At 39.8% G+C, this 19,740-nt stretch overlaps 2 protein-coding genes and 1 long non-coding RNA gene across 10 annotated transcripts in view; 1 reads left to right on the top strand and 2 right to left on the bottom strand.

Moving 5' to 3' along the window:
* MFSD6 (major facilitator superfamily domain containing 6) overlaps window positions 1–5,365 on the top strand; it is a 93,027-nt gene extending 87,662 nt beyond the window's left edge. For 3 of the 7 annotated variants that reach the window (XM_081581210.1, XM_081581212.1, XM_081581211.1), the window contains 2 exons: window positions 1,082–1,362; window positions 3,265–5,365. In XM_081581210.1, the coding sequence (XP_081437336.1) occupies window positions 1,082–1,362; window positions 3,265–3,453 (470 nt within the window). In that variant the 3' untranslated portion in view covers window positions 3,454–5,365. The remainder of the gene's footprint in view (window positions 1–1,081; window positions 1,363–3,264) is intronic. The other 4 variants (XR_014079847.1, XR_014079846.1, XR_014079848.1 and 1 more) reach the window with 2 other exon arrangements.
* LOC145542418 (uncharacterized) lies at window positions 2,108–7,138 on the bottom strand. Its single transcript, XR_014079849.1, has 4 exons — window positions 6,728–7,138; window positions 6,334–6,457; window positions 4,835–4,968; window positions 2,108–3,768 (listed from the first exon to the last, which is right to left on the bottom strand). It is a non-coding gene; the product is annotated as an uncharacterized LOC145542418 (long non-coding RNA).
* Window positions 7,139–13,788: 6,650 nt separating this feature from the next.
* NEMP2 (nuclear envelope integral membrane protein 2) overlaps window positions 13,789–19,740 on the bottom strand; it is a 31,505-nt gene continuing 25,553 nt past the window's right edge. The window contains exons 8-10 of one of the 2 annotated variants that reach the window (XM_081581214.1): window positions 16,618–16,794; window positions 15,723–15,910; window positions 13,789–13,830 (exon numbers count right to left, since the gene is read on the bottom strand). In XM_081581214.1, coding sequence (XP_081437340.1) covers window positions 15,769–15,910; window positions 16,618–16,794 — 319 coding nt within the window. In that variant the 3' untranslated portion in view covers window positions 13,789–13,830; window positions 15,723–15,768. Of the gene's footprint in view, window positions 13,831–14,656; window positions 15,911–16,617; window positions 16,795–19,740 lie in introns of those variants that run through there. The other variant, XM_081581213.1, reaches the window with a different exon arrangement.

The following is a 19,740-nucleotide window of genomic DNA, read 5'->3' as shown; positions in this document are numbered from 1 at the left end:
TATACTGTAATTTTACTATTAGGGATAGGAAGTGGTATTAATCTCTGTGCCTTACCTTCATCTGAAAAAAAAAAAAAGCCTAAATGTTAATTTGAAGTTTTCCCTTAATTAGGCATGAGAGTGAAAAGTAGTAGCTGCTCAGTCATGTCCAGCTCTTTGCAACCCCATGGACTGTAGCCGACCAAGCTCCTCTGTCCATGGGGTTCTCCAGCCAAGAGTACTGGAGTGGGTTGCCATGCCCTTTTCCAGGGAATCTTCCCAACCCAGGGATTGAACCCAGGTCTCCTGCATTGCAGGCAGATTAGGTATGGACTTCATTAAAATTATTATACAGCAAGAAGGTTATATCCAATATAATATGTGGATGAAAACAAGTTTTCAACTTATTTGGGCAATCAAATTTTTAATTTTTTTTTTGAATGAAGAAGGCTAACCATTAAAACAAATATTTCTCAGCTCTTGAGTCCTGGAACAGGCTCATCTTCTATGGTGTCTTGTCCTTTGAGGAGCATTTGCCTCAAGTACTCAAAGTGCTTCTATTAAGAGAAAAACTAACTTGTACAGAAACCCCAGAGACAGATTTTAATTCCAACAAGTTACTCAGAAAGAAAGACCAATACTGACTTTTCTCACTCTTGTTCTTCCATAATCCTAACCAGATCATGTCTCTTATACAGCTTGGTCCATGCCTTCAGTAAAAGTCTAATAAAAGCATCTGTCATGTGATTTTCCTGTTTTGATGGTTATCTTTAAAATTTCAGTACTGTAAGTGGACTGAAGCTATAACCTATGCCCCACAAATATGATATACTGATACATTAACAATACATTTCATAAGGGTTAATGTCTATTAGGCTCTGTAAGGAGACCTGGAAGGCAGACATCACATTCATTTGCTCCGTAATCTCTACCAGGTAGAGAAGCCACCCTTCCTACACAGCAACTTGCTGACATTCCCAAGCACACTAGAATGGGCTTATCAAGGTTGTCTGTTTATTTTTTACTATTTATATATACATACATGCATCTGTTTAAATATGTAGAACACTGACAAATGATTTAAACGTGATTTTCTCTCCAGACAAGACGATGTTGGCAGAAAGGATTCCTGTTCCCTCTAGCCCTGTTCCCATAGCAACCATCGACTTGGTCCAACAACAAACAGAAGATGTTATGCCACGCGTTGAGCCCAGACTTCCACCCAAGAAAACCAAGCACCAGGAAGAACAGGAGGATGTGAACAAGCCAGCCTGGGGGGTCAGTTCCTCTCCCTGGGTGACCTTTGTCTACGCCCTCTACCAAATTAAAGAGATGATGCAGCTCACAAGAGACAACCGTGCTTCTGAGATACAGCCTCTACAGGTAAAGGTCCTCTTGCTGCCCCACCTTAAGCAGACCTGGTTTTTTCAGTTATTCATTCAGTGAAACTTCTGGGAGGTCTGATGGGGAAAATAAGTACTTTTGTGACAAGTGTGTTATAGAGGTGTATACAAGGTCTCAGAGAGGGAAAATTCTGCCTTACACAGTTCAGAAAGGCCTCACAGAGAAGACAGTACCTCTTGAAAGAAATTCATTCTAATTTTCTATATTTCTTTAAAATGTCTGTGTTGATGGACACTAGCTACTATGTGGATATATGGTTCTTGCCTTGGTGGATTATATATATTAATCTCTAATTTAAAAATTCTAGTGGGGACTTTCTATATAGTAGTAGCTCAGTAACTATCTGATGAATTAGTTGGTACTCTGAGCCACTGTAGGGGTCTTATAGGATACCCAGCTGAGTGGAGTGTGGATTTGCTGGTGGACTCACCTGAAAGATAAAAAGTGTGGTTTTTCTTATCCTTAGAGCTGTGGCCTCTTCTGAGCAGAGTTGAACCGCACAGATAACACTGTAGGTAACTGTCACTGAAGCTATATTAATACTTTTGGAGAATGATTAACTGTGACTTCTATGAACAGTTTAGCCAAAGTAACAAGTAACGTCCCTGTGTTTTTTTAAGCAAATCATTCTCTTTCACGGGATGAATCATGTCAGTTTTATATCTAGAGCAGTTTCAGAGGACACAGGAGGAAAAAAAATAAAGGAGAAAGACTTAAAGAGTAATTTGATAATTTCTTTAATTTGAAATACATTAAATTTATCACAATTTTGTAAACTAACATATTTCTATAGCTTAAACCAAATCTGATTCTTTGCTGGTAACGTCTAGTCCATGTATGATCTATGTATGATCATGTATGGTCTATCAAGATAATAAACTCATGCAAATCCTCTGCTCACAGGTCAAGAGGGAGAAGAGGGTGGGAAGAGCGTATGAAGGAGGTGAAGCAGGAGGAAAGATGAGGTCTTCTGCCCAAATGGCAGTGTTTTCATACTTTGGACACTTATCCTCATTTTCACAGAAGCCTATGAGGCTTAAGCATCATTAAACATTTTTTTCTGGTATGTTAAGATTAATTAAAACTAGCTGGTATAACTTACTCTTATAAAGAAGTCATCATCGATTTTTTCTTTCACATTTTAGAATCAATTACAGAAATAAAACTTTTTTTTTTGGTGCTCACCTATTTGAAGTGATGGGCATTAGTTCAGAGGGCAATCCATTAAAGAAAAACAAAAACATATTTTCTGATTTTCAGAAATCAGGAATGTGGTATTTTACAGACATGGTGTAGGTGATGTTCTGGAGTGATAGGTACTCCCTCAAACCAGTTGGTTACATAGGTGCTTGTTTTACTTTTTTTTACATGGATGTTCTGTCTTATTCGTTTAGTTAAATATACATCAGGATTCTTCATTTCAGGACCTTCTTTTCCTGATCCCATCTCCAAGGCCAAGAATGCCTTCCTCACTCCCTGTTAGACAAGGTGCCTTCCAGCCTTGAATGCTCTGGCCTCAGCAAACGGCAAGAGTTTCCATTCCATGCTGCTCACCCAGCGACTTGCCACAATGGCCAGTGGGAGCCCAGTAAACATTTGCTGATGTAGACTGTTTTCCTAGCAGTAACAGGCATTTTGGTAGTAATGTATCCTTTATCCACAAGATACATCTGCTTATAGTGTTTATGTTTTTCATGCGGCTTTGGCAGTTGCACATAGGAAAGGAGATGAAAGGTAAGCCATTCTACCCTTATTCCTGTTACTTGTTTCCTGAAGTGGATGCTTCAGAATGATCTCCCCATGTTTCCTCTATCTTACTTGAAAGCATATAAAAAGTTTGCTAGCACTGACCATGGGCCACGTCCTATCTTTACCTTCCAGGGGACCAGTGAGAATTGGAAAAATTCTCCAGCTGGACCATGTGAGGCTCCCCCTGACCCACCTAGAAGCCAGCCATCCTCTCCAGCAGCCGCATCTCAGACGCAGAGCAACCCTGCTCACCCCAGTGTGGACCCACGCCCAGAGAACAGTGAGGCCCGGCAGGCTCAGCCTGCTGCTGGGGGACACTGAGGGGTCCCGCTCACCTCACACCCTGCATGGAACTGGGCTCCTCTGCCAGGACAGAGGGAGAGGCGCCCCGAACCTAGGACACGCCTCACTTGAGGAGCACAGCACCACATACGCTTCTAACACCTGAACTCATCAACATGGAAACACACGTAGGAGCTACAGTACATATCGGCAGAGACAGGTCAACTCCCACAGCCCCACTGGAGTCATAGGAGGAAAGTGGAGTTCCGAGAGGGCTTTCAGATCTTGGGTCTGTAGGTTAAGGACCACAGGACTTCTCTGCCAGGGCAGTAAGAGTTGAAACCAGCAGTTACACTAAATGGGTGGAGGGAAAGAAAGTGTTTCAAGGTGAATGCTGATGTAAGTTCCCTCTTCTGATTATTTATTCTAATTATTTGGTTCTTAATGCAAACTGGGAAGAAACAATACATCTATAATTTTGTTTCTTTTAAAAAGAACCATTTAAAAATTATAAGACTCATTTTTAAAGTAACCAGATAAAAGTTGGTAGCAGCTATGCTTTTGTTTAGTAAGAAAGAAAAAAAAAAGGAAAAAGTTTCATCAGAAACTCGGGATATCTCTAGGAAATATATTTTTATATGTGTATGGTATATAATGAAAATAGTCAATTCTTGGAGCAGCAAAAGCTGTTACTGACCACTGCAAGCTAAGCTGAGCTTTAAAATGCCTTCTGTTTTAAATGGGCTTTAAGACCATAGGAAGGAATATTTGAAATAAACCAACCAACTCAGTATGCTGTGGCTTGATAGACAAAGGTTTACTAAATATATTGATACTGTAAATAGCCTCTATCACTATTTACAGCTTTCCAGTGATTTGGGCTCTAATTAGCTGATGGAATAAAACAAACACAAAATCAATGAATTCCTAAGGGTTTCTTTTAATTAAGCAGTACTACTTACAAATAACAGTATAAGATTTAAGTGCCTGGGGGCGGGATACAAGTTTTTAAAATTACATAATGGCTCAGTTTTTGTTTTGTTTTTGGTGAGGGGAAAAGGGGGTGAACAGGAAGCAAGGAACAGAGAAGACAGAAATAAGAAGTTAAGTACACTTTCCAATGACTTAAGAAACAAATATCAGTGTATTCTTTCCCATAAAGACACAGTCAGACACTGGACAATTCAGGTATGAGCACACTACTGTAAATACTACAACTACAGTCAGGACAGTGGCCAGGTGACTCATGCATAAAGCTTGCTGCTAAAAATGAAAGCTGAGGTGATAGGAAGTCTTGGGGGGAGGGCTGTGGACAAGGGAACACTGCTTTAGCTGAAGGAAGGTCAGTTATACAGTGTGTACGATACTGTGGATGAGCACAGAGGAAAGAAACGAACAGAGTTAAAAATGAAAAACTCACGTTACTCTCTGACCCTGATTAGGCAGGACCAACAGTAAAGTAAGGGCTTCTCCACGACACCATACTTCTGCCCACAACTGCATCTGGGAGAAGAGACTCTACACTTGGATATCTAGCTTCACCACAGAACACAGCTTAAAAATAAAACAATGGGAAGGAACAGAATTAAGCAAATAGTTATTTTTGCACTTGACTGAAAGGTACTGTACTGTAAATTATCATGACTCATTTTAAGTGACCTTTAAAAATCAGATGTATTTATTATGCTTATGTAATTATAGAAATAGAGAGATGGGTGACAGGCTGAACCTCACCTATGAATATACAGTATGTGGATTTGTGAAACTGACTGTAGGAAGTCAAAAAACTTCTACTGTATCTTGTGTTTACAGTTCTGATTTATTCCTCTGAAAAGCCTGCTGTTTTGGAAATGCACAGTTGACATGTTCAAATAAAAATAAATACCATTTTTAAATATTTCCTAAATGATAATGATGTGACTAAACAAATAAAAAGTCCCTCGCTCTGTAATGAATGAGATCAAATTCTACAGGCCTTTATTATGAGACATTTACTGTAAGAGCTGATTCAACAATGCAGTAATTTCCATCCTTTCAGAACAGACACCTTCATGGGTTTGTAGACTTTGTGACTTCTGTCCTTAAAGTGACATTAAAAAATATATTAGAGTGCAAATTATATTTTGATTTGAGAATTTTATAATCCCTTTTGAGATCCCCTGGAAATACCTAGGGAAGTCACAAAGCCCAGGCTGGCAATCACTGCCTTAATGACCTGTTTCATATTTTTCCCGTAATTGTAGAAAAAGTAAATTACACAAAGTGCTGAGCTCATGTGGATCTGAAGAGGTTAGTTACGAATTAGTGAACTATTACCCAAAGCCTTCAGTAGAATAACAGATGACACTAACACACATACCTCCACCTACCAAAAAAAACCTCATGAAAAGTCTAAGGAATTCACAGGAAGAACATCACAGCCTTACTGGCTTATTCATCTTGTCATGGGCCACAGGAAGCAGAATGCTGGCGAAGTGCTTCCCTCTGATGTGCAGTTCCTCCAAAACTGCCAGGGTGGAGGCTGCCAATGGCGCTGGGACCATTATTTAAGCAGTATTCCTTGTAGTCGATCTGGAGTTATACAGTGATTCTAGGAGGATAGTTACTAAGAGGAAGCCACACCCATCGTTACCGGGTGCTTGTTGTGTGCTGGTGACCTTGTCGTTTTGTCCTTACAACCACCCGATGTGATACGTATCACTGTCCCCACTTTAAGTATGAGGATTCTGCAGCTAACTCAGCTTATGTCATGGGGCCCAGGTCACAAAGCCAGGATTCAAAACAAACCCGCCTAATGTCCACCCAGGACTTTCCCTGATGCCAGGAGGCAGGGAGGCCTTCCCTGCTACTGTTGTGGTGAAACGAGCCTGAAAAAAAGCCCTGGTCATTCTGAACCCCCTTCATGTGCCGGGTACTCACATGGCATGGTTGTAGCTCCATTTAGGAGCCCTAGATATTCCAGATATGTGGAGGTCCAGCACCTTCAAACTCCGGCTGTTAGTCGTGAGTGCCACCCTGGAGGTAACTTGGAAGGTTTGGCAACCTGCAGAAAAAACTTGGAGGTCAGCAGGGATTCTTAAGACCGATGCCATGGAGTCGGGAAAGGCCAGCAGACACGTCCACTGCTCAATGTCCTGACGCAACAGCCTTGGAGAACAGCACCCTCCAGTGTGGCAGCCATTAGCCACAGGTGGTTCTTAAGTGGTTGCCATCTGGCTAGTACATCCGAGGAATTCAATTTCTCTTGCTATTTAAACAGCCACATGTGGCTCCTGGCTATTATGCTGGACATGCAGAAACAGGAAGCAATCACCTTTGGGAGATCTCTGGGTCTTAGTTTTCTCATCTTCACTGTGAAAGGCTGGACCCTAAAATAAACATTATTTTGTGAAGAGGGATTAAGCTACACCACGTCGGGTGGCTGTAAGACAAAACGACAAGGTCTGCTGCTGCTGCTGCTGCTAAGTCACTTCAGTCGTGTCCGACTCTGTGCAACCCCATAGACGGCAGCCCACCAGGCTCCACCGTCCCTGGGATTCTCCAGGCAAGAACACTGGAGTGGGTTGCCATTTCCTTCTCCAATGCGTGAAAGTGAAAAGTGAAAGTGAAGTTGCTCAGTCCTGTCCGACTCTTTGCGACCCCATGGACTGCAGCCTACTAGGCTCCTCTGTCCATGGGATTTTCCAGGCAAGAGTACTGGAGTGGGTTGCCATTGCCTTCTCCGAACAACAAGGTCATTAGCACACAACAAGCACCCCGTAACAATGGGTGTGGCTTCCTGTTAGTAACTAACCTAGAATCACTGCCTAACTCCAGATCGACTCGCATGCTGTGACAGAGCTGAATGTAGGGAAGCAAAAGATGATTTTCTTTTCAGAAATTCATCTGTTCCTGGGTGCAAGAAACAGAGAAAGCTACTTCTGAAGCCCCAGAGCACTCCTGTGAACACCTGGCTCAAGAATCCCAAATCACCAGGCAGATGGGAGAGAGGCTGGTGTCTGGATAGACAATAAAGGGGGATGGGGAAGTGGGCTGTCAAATCACAAAGTGACTTACCTTATGCAAGGACAAACTGTGGTTTAAAATAAGACAGTAGCCAGAAACCTGGTGATGTCCAGAGGCGGGAGATAGGAGCCAGTCCAGGTGAGTCACTTACTCGCACTCAGCTCCATCTCCTTCAGGTGGTGAATGCAGGACCACTTACCCTACTGTGGCTCCAGGGAGGACCCCATCTTCTGACGGCAACCCAAGGGCCTTAGAGTGCCAGCCACGGAGCCGCACTGTCTGGATATGCACCTCACTGCTGCCAGTGAGAACGTACACCTATCAGTAACCTCTTGTGGCATCAGGGACCTCCTCTGTAAGATTAAGGTGATCACAGCATCTGCCTTACTTTTGATGTTTAAATGACATACCTTACACATAGTACACACTCCATACATATTGCCATCATTTTTGTGTGGCAGATAGACACAAATGCTGTCTCATTTCTCCAATCAAGTCCTAGCTCTCTGAGTATTTTGTGACATTTAAATATTTAAATCCATTGTATGCTCCCAAACTATAGTACTACGTTACATGCTTACCTATACCCAGTAAGCTGTCTGATAAGGCATCAGTTCCAACATGCACTGCAAGCATTAAGTGCTTAGATATTAGTTAAGGGATATAATTAATCAAAACATAAGTTGAAGAGGATGGGGGGATAAAAGACAAGTAATGTTATATGCCAACAAACTGGACAACCTAGAAGAAACAAATTTCTAGAAACATACAGCCTGCCAAAACTGAGTCAAGAAGAAACAAGCAGTCTGAACAGATTGATCACTAGAAAAGATAGAATCTGAAATAATAAAAACTCCCTGCAGAAAAAGTCCAGGACCAGATGGCTTCATTGGGGAATTCTACCAAACATATAAAGAGGAATTCATACCTATCCTTCTCAAAAAAGAATTCAAAAGAATCAAAGACAAAGGAACACTCCCAAATTCATTCTGTAAGGCCACCATTACCCTGATACCAAAACCAGACAAAGACATTCCAAAAAAAGAAAACCAGAAGATAATCTTTGATGAATATAGATGCAAAAATCCTCAACACAATATTATAATAGCAAACGGAATGCAATAATACATAAAAAGGATCATATACCATGATCAAATTGGATTTATTCCTGTGTCAGAAAGATGGTTCAACATACACAAATCAATGTGATATGACACATTAACAAAAGGAAAGAAAAACCACATGATCACCTCAATAGATGCAGAAAAAAGCATTCAACAAAACTCAACATTCATGATAAAAACTCTCATCAGAACAACAGAACAGATACAACAGCAAGTATAAGCAGATACACCCATGTTCATGCAAATCAAGGTGTTATTAAGAATTGAATCTCAAAGGGAGAGGATGCACTAAGCAGTGGACTTTCACACTCGAGATTCAGTAAAGGATCTTTTATTGGCTGAGGGAACAATAAAACTCTCATCAAAGTCGTTTGAGAGGGAATATATCTAAACACAATAAAGGCCATTTACTCCAAAACCTACAGCCAGCATAATACTCAGTGGTGAAAAGCTGAAAGCTTCCTGCTAAATCCAGGAACAAGATAAGGATGTCCAAGATAGTACTGGAAGTCCCAGAGACAGTAATCACACAAGAAAAATAAAAGGTATCCAATTAGAAGGGAAGAGATGAAACTGTCACAATTCACAGATAACACAATACTGTATACAGAGAACCCTAGAGTGTCCACCCCAAAACATTAGAACTAATAAACAAACTTGGAAAGGTTGCAGGATGCAAGATTAATATAATAAAATGTAAAATGTTTCTATACACTAATAATGAAATATCAGAAAGTGAAAAAAACAATCCCATTTAAAATCACATGAAGTAAAATATGTAGGCATAAACTTAATCAAGAAGGTGAAAGGCCTATAAGCTGAAAACTATAAAATATTGAGGAAGGAAAATGAAGATGATTCTGAAGAAATGGAAAGATATCCCATGCTTTTAGATTGGAAGACTCATTATTATTTAAATGGCTATATTACTCAAAGCAATCTACAGATTTAATGCAATTCCTAACAAAACACCCAGGGACATTTTCCACAGAACCACAACACATAGTCCAAAAATTTATATGGAACCACAAAAGATCCCATATTGCCAAAACAATCCTGAGAATAAAGAACAACACTGGAGGTGTAACCCTCCCAGACTTCAGACTATCCTATAAAGCTATAGTAATCAAAAAAGCATGGTACTGGCACAAAAACACTTAGATTAACAGAACAGAGAATCCAGAAATAAACCCACACACCTACAACCAATCTGTGAGAAAGGAGCCAAGAATACACACTGGACAAAAGACAGTATTCTCAACAAGTAGTGCTGGGAAAGCAGGACATCAACGCGTAAAACAATGAGATTAGAACATTTTCTCAAATGATATACAAAAATAAACTCAAAACAGTTATAACACCTAAATGTGAGACATGAAACCATAAAATTAGACAAGAACACAGGTGAATACTCTGTCATAAATCAGTAATATTTTCTTGGATCATGCTCCCAAAAAGAAAGCAATGCAGAGCATTGGAAACCATCAACAAAATGAAAACATACCTTGAAATGGGAGAAAATATTTGCCATTGATGCAACAAGGGAATAATATCCAAAATATATAGAAAGCACAATTAAGAAAAACATTGAATAGACAACCTAACTTTACACCTAAATCAACTGGAAAAACAAGAACAAAAAACCCCAAAATTAGCAAAGGAAATAAATCATGAAGATCAGGGCAGAAATAAGTGAAAAAGAAATGAAAGAAACAACAATAAAGATTAATAAAACTAAAAGCTGGTTCTTAGAGAAGATAAACAAAATCGACAAACTTTTAGCCAGACTCATCAAGAAAAAAATAATCAAATCAACAAAATTAGAAATGAAAAAGGAGAGGTTACAACAGACAATGCAGAAATATAAAGGATCATAAGAGTCTATTATGAACAACTATACGGCAATAAAATGGATAACCTGGAAGAAATGGACAGATTCTTAGAAAAGTTTGATCTTCCAAGACTGAACCAGGAAGAAATAGAAATTACGAACAACCCAATTACAAACACTGAAATCGAAGCTATGATCAAAAATCTCCCCAAAACAAAAGCCCAGGACCAGATGGCTTCACAGGAGAATACTATGAAACATTTAGAGAAGAGCTAATGCATATCCTTCTAAAACTCTTTCAAAAAATTTCAGAGGAAGGAACACTTCCAAACTCATTCTACGAGGCCACCATCAGCTTGATACCAAAACCAGACAAAGACAACACACAAAAAGAAAACTTGAGGCCAATATCATTGATGAACATAGATGCAAAAATCTTCAACAAAAGTTTAGCAAACAGAATTCAGCAACACATCAAAAAGCTAATACACCATGATCAAGTTGGGATTATTCCAGGGATGCAAGGGTTCTTCAATATACACAAATCAATCAATGTGATACATCATATTAACAAATTGAAAGATAAAAACCATGATAATCTCAATTGATGCAGAAAAAGCATTGGACAAAATTCAGCACCCATTTATGATTAAAACTCTTCAAAAAATGGTCATAGAAGGGACCTACCTCAACACAGTAAAGACCACATATGATAAGCCTACAGAAAACATTATTCTCAATGGTGAAAAACTGAAAGCATTCTCCCTAAGATCAGGAACAAGATAAGGGTGTCCACTTTCACCACTATTATTCAACATAGTTCTGGAAGTCCTAGCTACAGCAATCAGAGAAGAAAAAGAAATAAAAGGAATCCAGATCAGAAAAGAAGAAGTAAAGCTCTCACTGTTTGCAGATGACATGCTACTGTACATAGAAAACCCTAAAGATAGTATCAGAAAATTACTAGAGCTAATCAGTGAATTTAGCAAAGTTGCAGGATACAAAATCAATACACAGAAATCACTTGCATTTCTATATACTAACAATGAAAAATCAGAAAGAGAAATTAAGGAATCAATCCCATTTACCACTGCAACAAAAAGAATTAAATATCTAGGAATAAAGTTACCTAAGGAGACAAAAGAACTGTACACAGAAAATTATAAGGCACTGATGAAAGAAATCATAGATGACATAAACAGATGGAAAGATATTCCATGTTCCTGACTAGGAAGAATCAATATTGCGAAAATGACTATACTACCAAATGCAATCTACAGATTCAATGTGATCCCTATCAAATTACCAATGACATTTTTCACAGAACTAGAACAAAAAATTTCACAATTCATATGGAAACACAAAAGACCCTGATTAGCCAAAGAAGTCTTGAGAAAGAAGCATGGAGCTGGAGGAATCAACCTTCCTGACTTTAGATTATATTACAAAGCTACAGTAATCAAGACAGTATGGTACTGGCACAAAAACAAAAATACAGTCCAATGACCAAGATAGAAAGCCCTGAAATAAACCCATGCACCTATGGGTACCTTATTTTTTGACAAAGGAGGCAAGAATATACAATGAGACAAAGACAGCCTCTTCAATAAATGGTGCTGGGAAAACTGGACAGCTACATATAAAAGAATGAAATCAGAACACTTCCTAAGAACATACACAAAGATAAACTCAAAATGGATTAAAGACCTAAATGTAAGACCAGAAACTATAAAACTCTTCGAGGAAAACATAGGCAGAATGCTCGATGTCATAAATAAAAGCAAGATCCTCTATGACCCACTTCCTAGAAGAATGGAAATAAAAACAAAAGTAAACAAGTGGGACCTGATTAAGCTTAAAAGCTTTTGTACAGCAAAGGAAACTATAAGCAAGGTGAAAAGACAACCCTCAGAATGGGAGAAAATAATAGCAAATGAAACAACTGACAAAGGATTAATTTCCAAAATATACAAGTAGCTCATACAACTGAATACCAGAAGAACAAAATAACCCAATCAAAACATGGGAAAAAGACTTAAACAGACATTTCTTCAAAGAAGACATACAGATGGCTAGCAAACACATGAAAAGATGCTCAACATCGCTCCTTATTAGAGAAATGCAAATCAAAACTACAATGATATCACCTCACACCAGTCAGAATGGCCATCATCAAAAAGTCTACAAACAATAAATACTGGAGAAGGTGTGGAGAAAAGGGAACGCTCTTGCACTGTTGGTGGGAATGTAAATTGATAAAGCCACTAAGGAAGATGGTATGGAGATTCCTTAAAAAACTAGGAATAAAACCATCCATATGACCTAGCAATCCCAATCCTAGGCATATACCCTGAGGAAATAAAAACTGAAAAAGACACATGTATCCCATTGTTTACTGCAGCACTATTTACAATAGCTAGAACACAGAAGCAACCTAGATGTCCATCGACAGATGAATGGATAAAGAAGTTGTGGTACATATATACAATGGAACATTACTCAGCCATAAAAAGGAATGCATTTGAGTCAGTTCTAATGAGGTGGGTGAACCTAGAACCTATTATACAGAGTGAGGTAAGTCAGGAAGAGAAAGATAAATATTGTATTCTGATGCATATATATGGAATCTAGAAAAATGGTACTGAAGAATGGGCAGCAATGGAGAAACAGACATAGAAAATAGACTTACGGACATGGGTAGAGGGGACGAGAGGGTGAGATGTATGGAAAGAGTAACATGGAAACTTACATTACCATATGTAAAATAGATAGCCAACAGGAATGTGCTGTATGGCTCAAGAAACTCAAACAGGGGCTCTATATCAACCTAGATTGGTGGGATAGGGTGGGAGATTCAAAAGGGAGGGGATATAAGTGTACCTATGGCTGATTTATCTTGAGGTTTGACAAAAAACAACAAAATTCTGTAAAGCAATTATCTTTCAATTAAAAATAAATAAGTTAAAAAAAAAATACTATACTAAATGAAAAATGCCAGAGACCAAAGGCTACAAATTGTATGCAGCTCTTGGCTGAAGCTACAGAGCATCCATGCATACACTGATATGAAATGTTCAGAATATGCATACATAGAGAGGCAGAAAGTAGACTACTAGGTGTTATGGGTAAAGGAAAGAAGACTGGAGCAAAACAGTGAATGATTGCTAACGGACACAGTGGTTTTTTTCAGAGTGATGGAAATGTTCTAAAATTGATTATGGCAATGGTTGTACAACTCTGAATATATTAAGAATCAGGAATTGTACACTCTAAATAGATGAACTATATGGTATGTAAATTATATCTCAATAAAAGTTATTAAAAATATTTATGTAAAAGAGGAAATAACAAAAATACAGAAAGCATCTGGCTCGTAGGGTCAGCTAAAAATACCTGTCTCACTCCAAGTGTCTTCAAAATTCCACATCCGTTATGTTATTTTTGCATAGGATCTTTCTTTCAGTTGGACCAAAAAAAAAAAAAAAATGATTTAAACACTGTACTTCTCTAAACTCTGGAGAATAATTACATACAGAAAAATATAAGATCCTTTGTCTTTTCTTGATGCCACTCTGGGGGGTCTTAACTCTTTCACATGTTTAGATATCAACTATTCCAAACCTCTTAAAATCTAAAATTTCTAGATTAAAAAAAAAAAGTCATAAATTCAAATACTGTCCTAAATGTCAGATGGACACTCTCTTGCAATTCAGCCCTAAGTATTACTGGCAAACTAAACAACTAGTTCACAAAGCAATTTTTGTGATATATGTTTTAAAACCTTTAAAAAATAATATAGAATGATATGATTATTTAAACATGGCCACCTACACTACATCTCACCCACATATTGGTGTCAAATTGTCCAATTTCTAACAACAGTGAGCTTTTATGAGGTAGCTTGTGGAAGTAGGAACACAATAAAGGTTCCCTTGTGCTCCACAACTACACGCCTATGAGGCACAGAACCAATGTCAACCACCTGTGAAGGAAAGAACCACTTTACTCAATGCAGATGAGAGATGGGAGATGCCTTATGCTGCTACTCTTCATGGCCCCCCCAGAGCAAGAGAGTCCATATTTGATTCTTAAAGAGAATCAATTCAACAACATCTTAACCCTTGGGTTGTTCTGCCATGTTCAGATCTTTCCTCAGACCTATGTTTTGGCCTCTTTTCCTCAGGGTCAAAGCTCACAATCAGTCCCTCACTTCACTCTAGAATTAACATCGTGAATCAAGAAAAAGAAAGATTTGTTCTCTGTAAGGAAGAACACAAATCTGTTTTGTAAGAAATTGTTATATATAATTACACAATTTTAAAAAATAGGCCAGTAAACTTGAGGTTAAATTTCAACACACAAAGAAATACAAAAAGTAGTTTAACAATTTCAGCACACACACAAAAATTTAGAAAGTAATTCTAACTTCTAATCTTTATATATGTCTATAAAAGTCTTGTCAAAACTTTAAAATATAACCTTAGGAAATGTTTCTCTTTATTGCAGTTATCAGTTAGTTGGGTACTATTAAAAAGTAAAAAAATAAGTCACCAATATTGTAAGACCCAAGGCTGTGGAGAGTTGGCCCCTCAACTTGCTTCTAAAGGTCTCTTCTTCTACCTGAATCATAGGAAACAGTAGGGCAGGAGTTTTAGTCCCACGGCTGCCTCTAAAAATCTCTGTGGTCTTGGACAAGTTATTTAACTTTTCCAAGTCTCCATTCCTCTACCATCAGCATCTTCTAAACATTCTGTCTGAGGAATATTAATCTCATAAAGAAGGGTTCTGTTTTCAAATTAAGTCAGAGACCACTACACACCATTTCTCTTCAGGAGGTTCACACAACATGCATTAGCATTACTAAAGGCTTTGAGAAGTCCTGCAGTATGTTTGTCTAATCGTGTATCCATCTTGGTTGACCTCAGGATCCCTTACTTGCTAACACTTTAGCATCCTGTGGACTACACTTTGGAAAACACTGGTCCAACATATCCCAGGTCTCTTCCAGCCCTTACATTGATAACACGCAGGAAGAGCAATGCACTATTTTGTTGCAGGTTCTGGGGTTTAAGAGAAGCTTTAATGCCCTGGAGTTGACAAGGAACTTATTCATATAAATTGGACCTTTGAAGATCAACACGATTCCCCTGTTCCTAACGAGAGTCTTCATTTAAGGAAAGTGATAATGACCGTCACACAATCTTGGCAGCCACCGACAGTACAATACACAGAACTGACCAAGAAGGATCAGTTATCTTCAATATAGTTTAGCTTTCCTTTCCAGTGTGGTTTGATTTTTCTCTGTAGCAAATGCTTTGGCCACTGTTCCTTGGAACAGTTCTGCCCACCTTTAACAGGATCCCTGCCCATCCCACTTCCTTGTCCAAGATGAAGTCACTGTGCAGGTAGACTGTCAGGAGTCCTCAGGTTAAAGAGCTGCTCTTCCAAGAAGGCACCCCCAAGGCCATATTGTTCTTCATGGAGCCTAACTTCTTCAGGCGACAAGTGGCTTCCTCCAAGAACAAAGTCTGCAAACCTAGTATTTGTTTTAAATAAAGTTAATGTTATCACAGAAAGCTTTATTTGGAAGATAACATGCTCCCTGGCTACTTATCCCCTTTAATTAAATTTGTCTTTGCATCAGTAGAGGATGGCATTTGCACAGTGGGTGTAAAAACAGGAATGGCTTATGTGCTCCTCCAGACATTCAGGAAAGGATCAAGAAGTAGGCAGACTTGGAAGCACCAGGTGCTGCTAAATATACCCACTCCTGTTTTCTAATTCCTTTTCTGTCTTATTAAATGTATTATTTATTCATTATTTTAGTGTCTTTTCCCCTTTGCTTTTTAATTTGAGGGCACTGCTGTTTGGATAAAGCAATGAAGAAGGAAAAACAGTAAAGAAAAGAGGCTGGGGCAGAGATTTCTTTCTTGGTGAACTTTATAAATGAGTGTCCACCCCTGAAGCATGAGAAGCAGATGACGCATCCCATTCTCTCTCCCTTCTCCTATGAGTGGTCTTCATGGCCTTCCCTATATAATACATCAGATCAACATTTACTCCAACCCTGGCAGTTCTATGCTGCAACACAGAGCACTGAAGCAGAAGCAGCTCTGATAGCTTCCATGTCATGCTACCCAGAAAGCTGTCTGTTTCTAGCCTTAAGGACCTGATCCAAACTGTCATGTTATTTCCAGAGTAACTCCAACCCAGCTGTGGTGTGGGCAGTGGGGCAAGGCTTACTTTTTTGGCTCCTGAAGCCTGGAGACAGCCAGCCAGGATGGGAAGCCAGGGCTGCGGCAGCCCTGGCGGAGCTCCTCCAGGGCGCAGGTTGTGGCGGCATCAGCTTGTTCCCTGTATTCGTCTTCAGTAAGAAACTTCACCACCAGCTTCTCTGATGTAAACCATTTCTTCATTTTCCTAAAACAGGCAGCATTTGGTTGCCAGATTCCTGGCCATATCTGGTTGCTCAATTCAACTCTTAAGATTTATAAAAATACATTTCTTAGAAAGTAATAATTCTTAACTGTCTCTATATCATACTACACTTATTTCTATTGTTATCCCAATTGAGGTTTATAGAATGTGTAATTTGGGCCTAACTGTACATTCCCCCTCTTCCTGGACCAGCTGAAGTAATGTCCTAAGGCACTGAGGATCCTTTTTTTTAATTTATTTGGCTGTGGCTTCATTGCAGCCCATGGGATCTTTAGCTGTGGCATGCAGACTTAGTTGTGGCATATGGGATCTAGTTCCCCAACCAGGGACTGAACCTGGGCCTCCTGCATTGGAAGTGTAAAGCCTTAGCCAACTGATCAAAGAAGTCTTGAGGATCAATTTCTGATAGAGACATAATTGTATTTTTCTTTCTCGGTGATTTCAAATCAGGCAATTAAAAACCTGGCTTCTTTTTGCCTGCCCTGCTGATTTTCTTGGGCACCAACAGCAGCAAACCTTTGAGATGTCCTTTTATGGAGACCCAGCAGAATCACTTGCCACTTAGTCTAAACAGAGAAGCTGGGAAGATCTGCAGGGTATGGCCTCCATCTAGTGGTAGAGATGCTGACCAATCTCAGAGGAAGTAAACACACTGTACAAGGGTCGTGTACACACAGTAATTCATAATATCAAAATCATTATTCTTTTGCTACATATGGAGGGGCTCATGATTGGAACTTTTTTCCAACCAAAAAAGTCCTAAAGAGAAGAATCTCATAAAGAACGGTAATGATGAAGAGGTTTTAACACGTATATTTATCAGTGAGTTTTAAAAAAATGTTTTAGGTGGTTTAAAATTTAACCAGAGATTCCCAAATACAAATGAGCAACAAAATCACCAGGAGGTGTTTTAACCTATGTTTATTTTCTTGAGGTTTGGGGCCTGAAAATCTTTAAACTTTTACAGATCGTCTGGTGGTTGATAGGCTGGATTAGGGAACAACTGACATTATCTCCTCCTCCTTTTCTGAACACCTAGCCTGGTCTCCATGGAGGAAAATGCCTGGGCTCTGAGCAGAAGATGGGGACACAGTTTCAGCAGTGAGGTTTACCCACTGTGCAAACTGGGGCAACTCCTTCACAGTTCTGAGCCTCACTTTGCTCACATGGAAGAAAAATGAAAGCAACATCGTCTACCTCACGAGGTCAATGGACAGATGAAAAACATTGTGTCAAATGCTTAGCACAGTGAACAGCCTACAGTAAGTGTTTGACAAAGATAAAATAATAACTACCATATATTATCAAAATGTATTCAAACAGCTCTTTGTAAACTAGAAAGTACTATACAATCAAAGTATTATTTCTTTGGCTTATTATTTAACCTGTAAGTTCCTATTTTATTTCCTAATCCTTCACATAATTACTCACCAGCAATATGAAAAGTTGAGGAAGTTACAGTACATTTTGATCATTAGGTCTGAGTTAAAGAGAATGCACAGCAAATGCATAAAAGGATCACTGTGCAGGTAACAGAACACACGTGGCTCTTGGCAGGGTAGTGGATGTTGACAAGGAAAGTGGAAGGAATTCTCTTGGGTTCCTCAGGCCACAAGCCAGACAAGGGACTAGCGGCCTGAAGGATGTGCAGTGGCCAGTCCCCTCCTGGCAGAGGGACCTCTGAGAGCCCCAGTCACTGTCTGCTTCTGAGACAGGGCAGAGAGAAGCAGTTGGCATCAGCCTTGCCAACATCCTCTGCAGAGAGGCCCTGCCCTGTCGCTGGTGCCTCTTTAACCCTGTGATGTCACCACCCGTGGAGTCAGCAGATCCATGAACTATCAGTTGTCACAGAGTTTCCCTCCTCACAGACGAGTTTACCTCGTAAATATTCACTAACTCCCTCTTCTAGCCTTGATCTCACTGCCCTGCTCTAGGCCCTCCTCACCTCTTGCCTGGACCACTGTGACATCTGATAACTGGTCTCCTGCCCCCAAACCTGCCCTTAACCTCCACCCTCTGCACCCGAAGAGACGGGCCCCATCCCACCACCCAGTGAGTGATTGTGGTTTCTGCTTGGATTCTGGCTTGTTGACTGTGTTTTTATTTTCATATTAGTTAGTTGCCAACATTTAAAAATCGTAGGACTTGACATTCTATCCACATTCCCAGCTTTTCTAGAAAACGAGGTGATCTGGCAAGGCCTATATTCCCACATGGCAATCATCAGCTCAAGCTGAGTGGTAACTGACCCTATTTCACTGGGGCAATGTTGCAGAACTTTGCACAGTCCTCACCACTGCCTTCCCTCTGCTCAGAATCCTTCACTCAGTACACTTTATGGGGCCCCAAGCATTTGATTTCTAACTCCTGTCTGGGCAGCAGTCAGAGTGCATTGCCTGAAATGCAGAAAGAGCAGTGCCTCCACCACGTACAGGATCAGATTAGATTCTCCAGCACTGCCTGCGAGGCCTCCACATCCTCGAGGACACCCACCTCACTCGCCTGCTCTGGGATGGTAGCAAACTGGGCTTTCTCCCTATCAGGAAGGCCTTTCCTACATTTATTTATCTGGCTATTTTGATTCATTAGGATTCAGCCCATTAGTCTCTTTTCCAGGAACTTTCCTGAACTTTTTCTACATGCTACACTTTCTGAGTGGGTTTCCCCAATGGCTCAGTGGTAAAGAATCTGCCTGTATCACAGGAGACCTGGGTTCAATTCCTGGGTCGGGAAGATCCCCTGGAGGAAGAAATGGCAACCAACTCCAGTATTCTTGCCTGGAGAATCCCCATGGACAGAGAACCCTGGCAGGATACAGTCCATAGGATCGCAAAGAGTTGGACACAACTGACTAAGCATGCATACTTCCTGGGCAGGCCTATCTGAACACTTGCTCTAGCAACAATATGCTTATGTCTCAACAAGTAC

This window comes from Giraffa tippelskirchi, chromosome 3, assembly GCF_054371585.1.
Source record: "Giraffa tippelskirchi isolate mGirTip1 chromosome 3, T2T-mGirTip1v1.2.pri, whole genome shotgun sequence".
NCBI lineage: Eukaryota > Metazoa > Chordata > Mammalia > Artiodactyla > Giraffidae > Giraffa > Giraffa tippelskirchi.
This window is presented reverse-complemented; position numbering and strand designations above follow the sequence as displayed.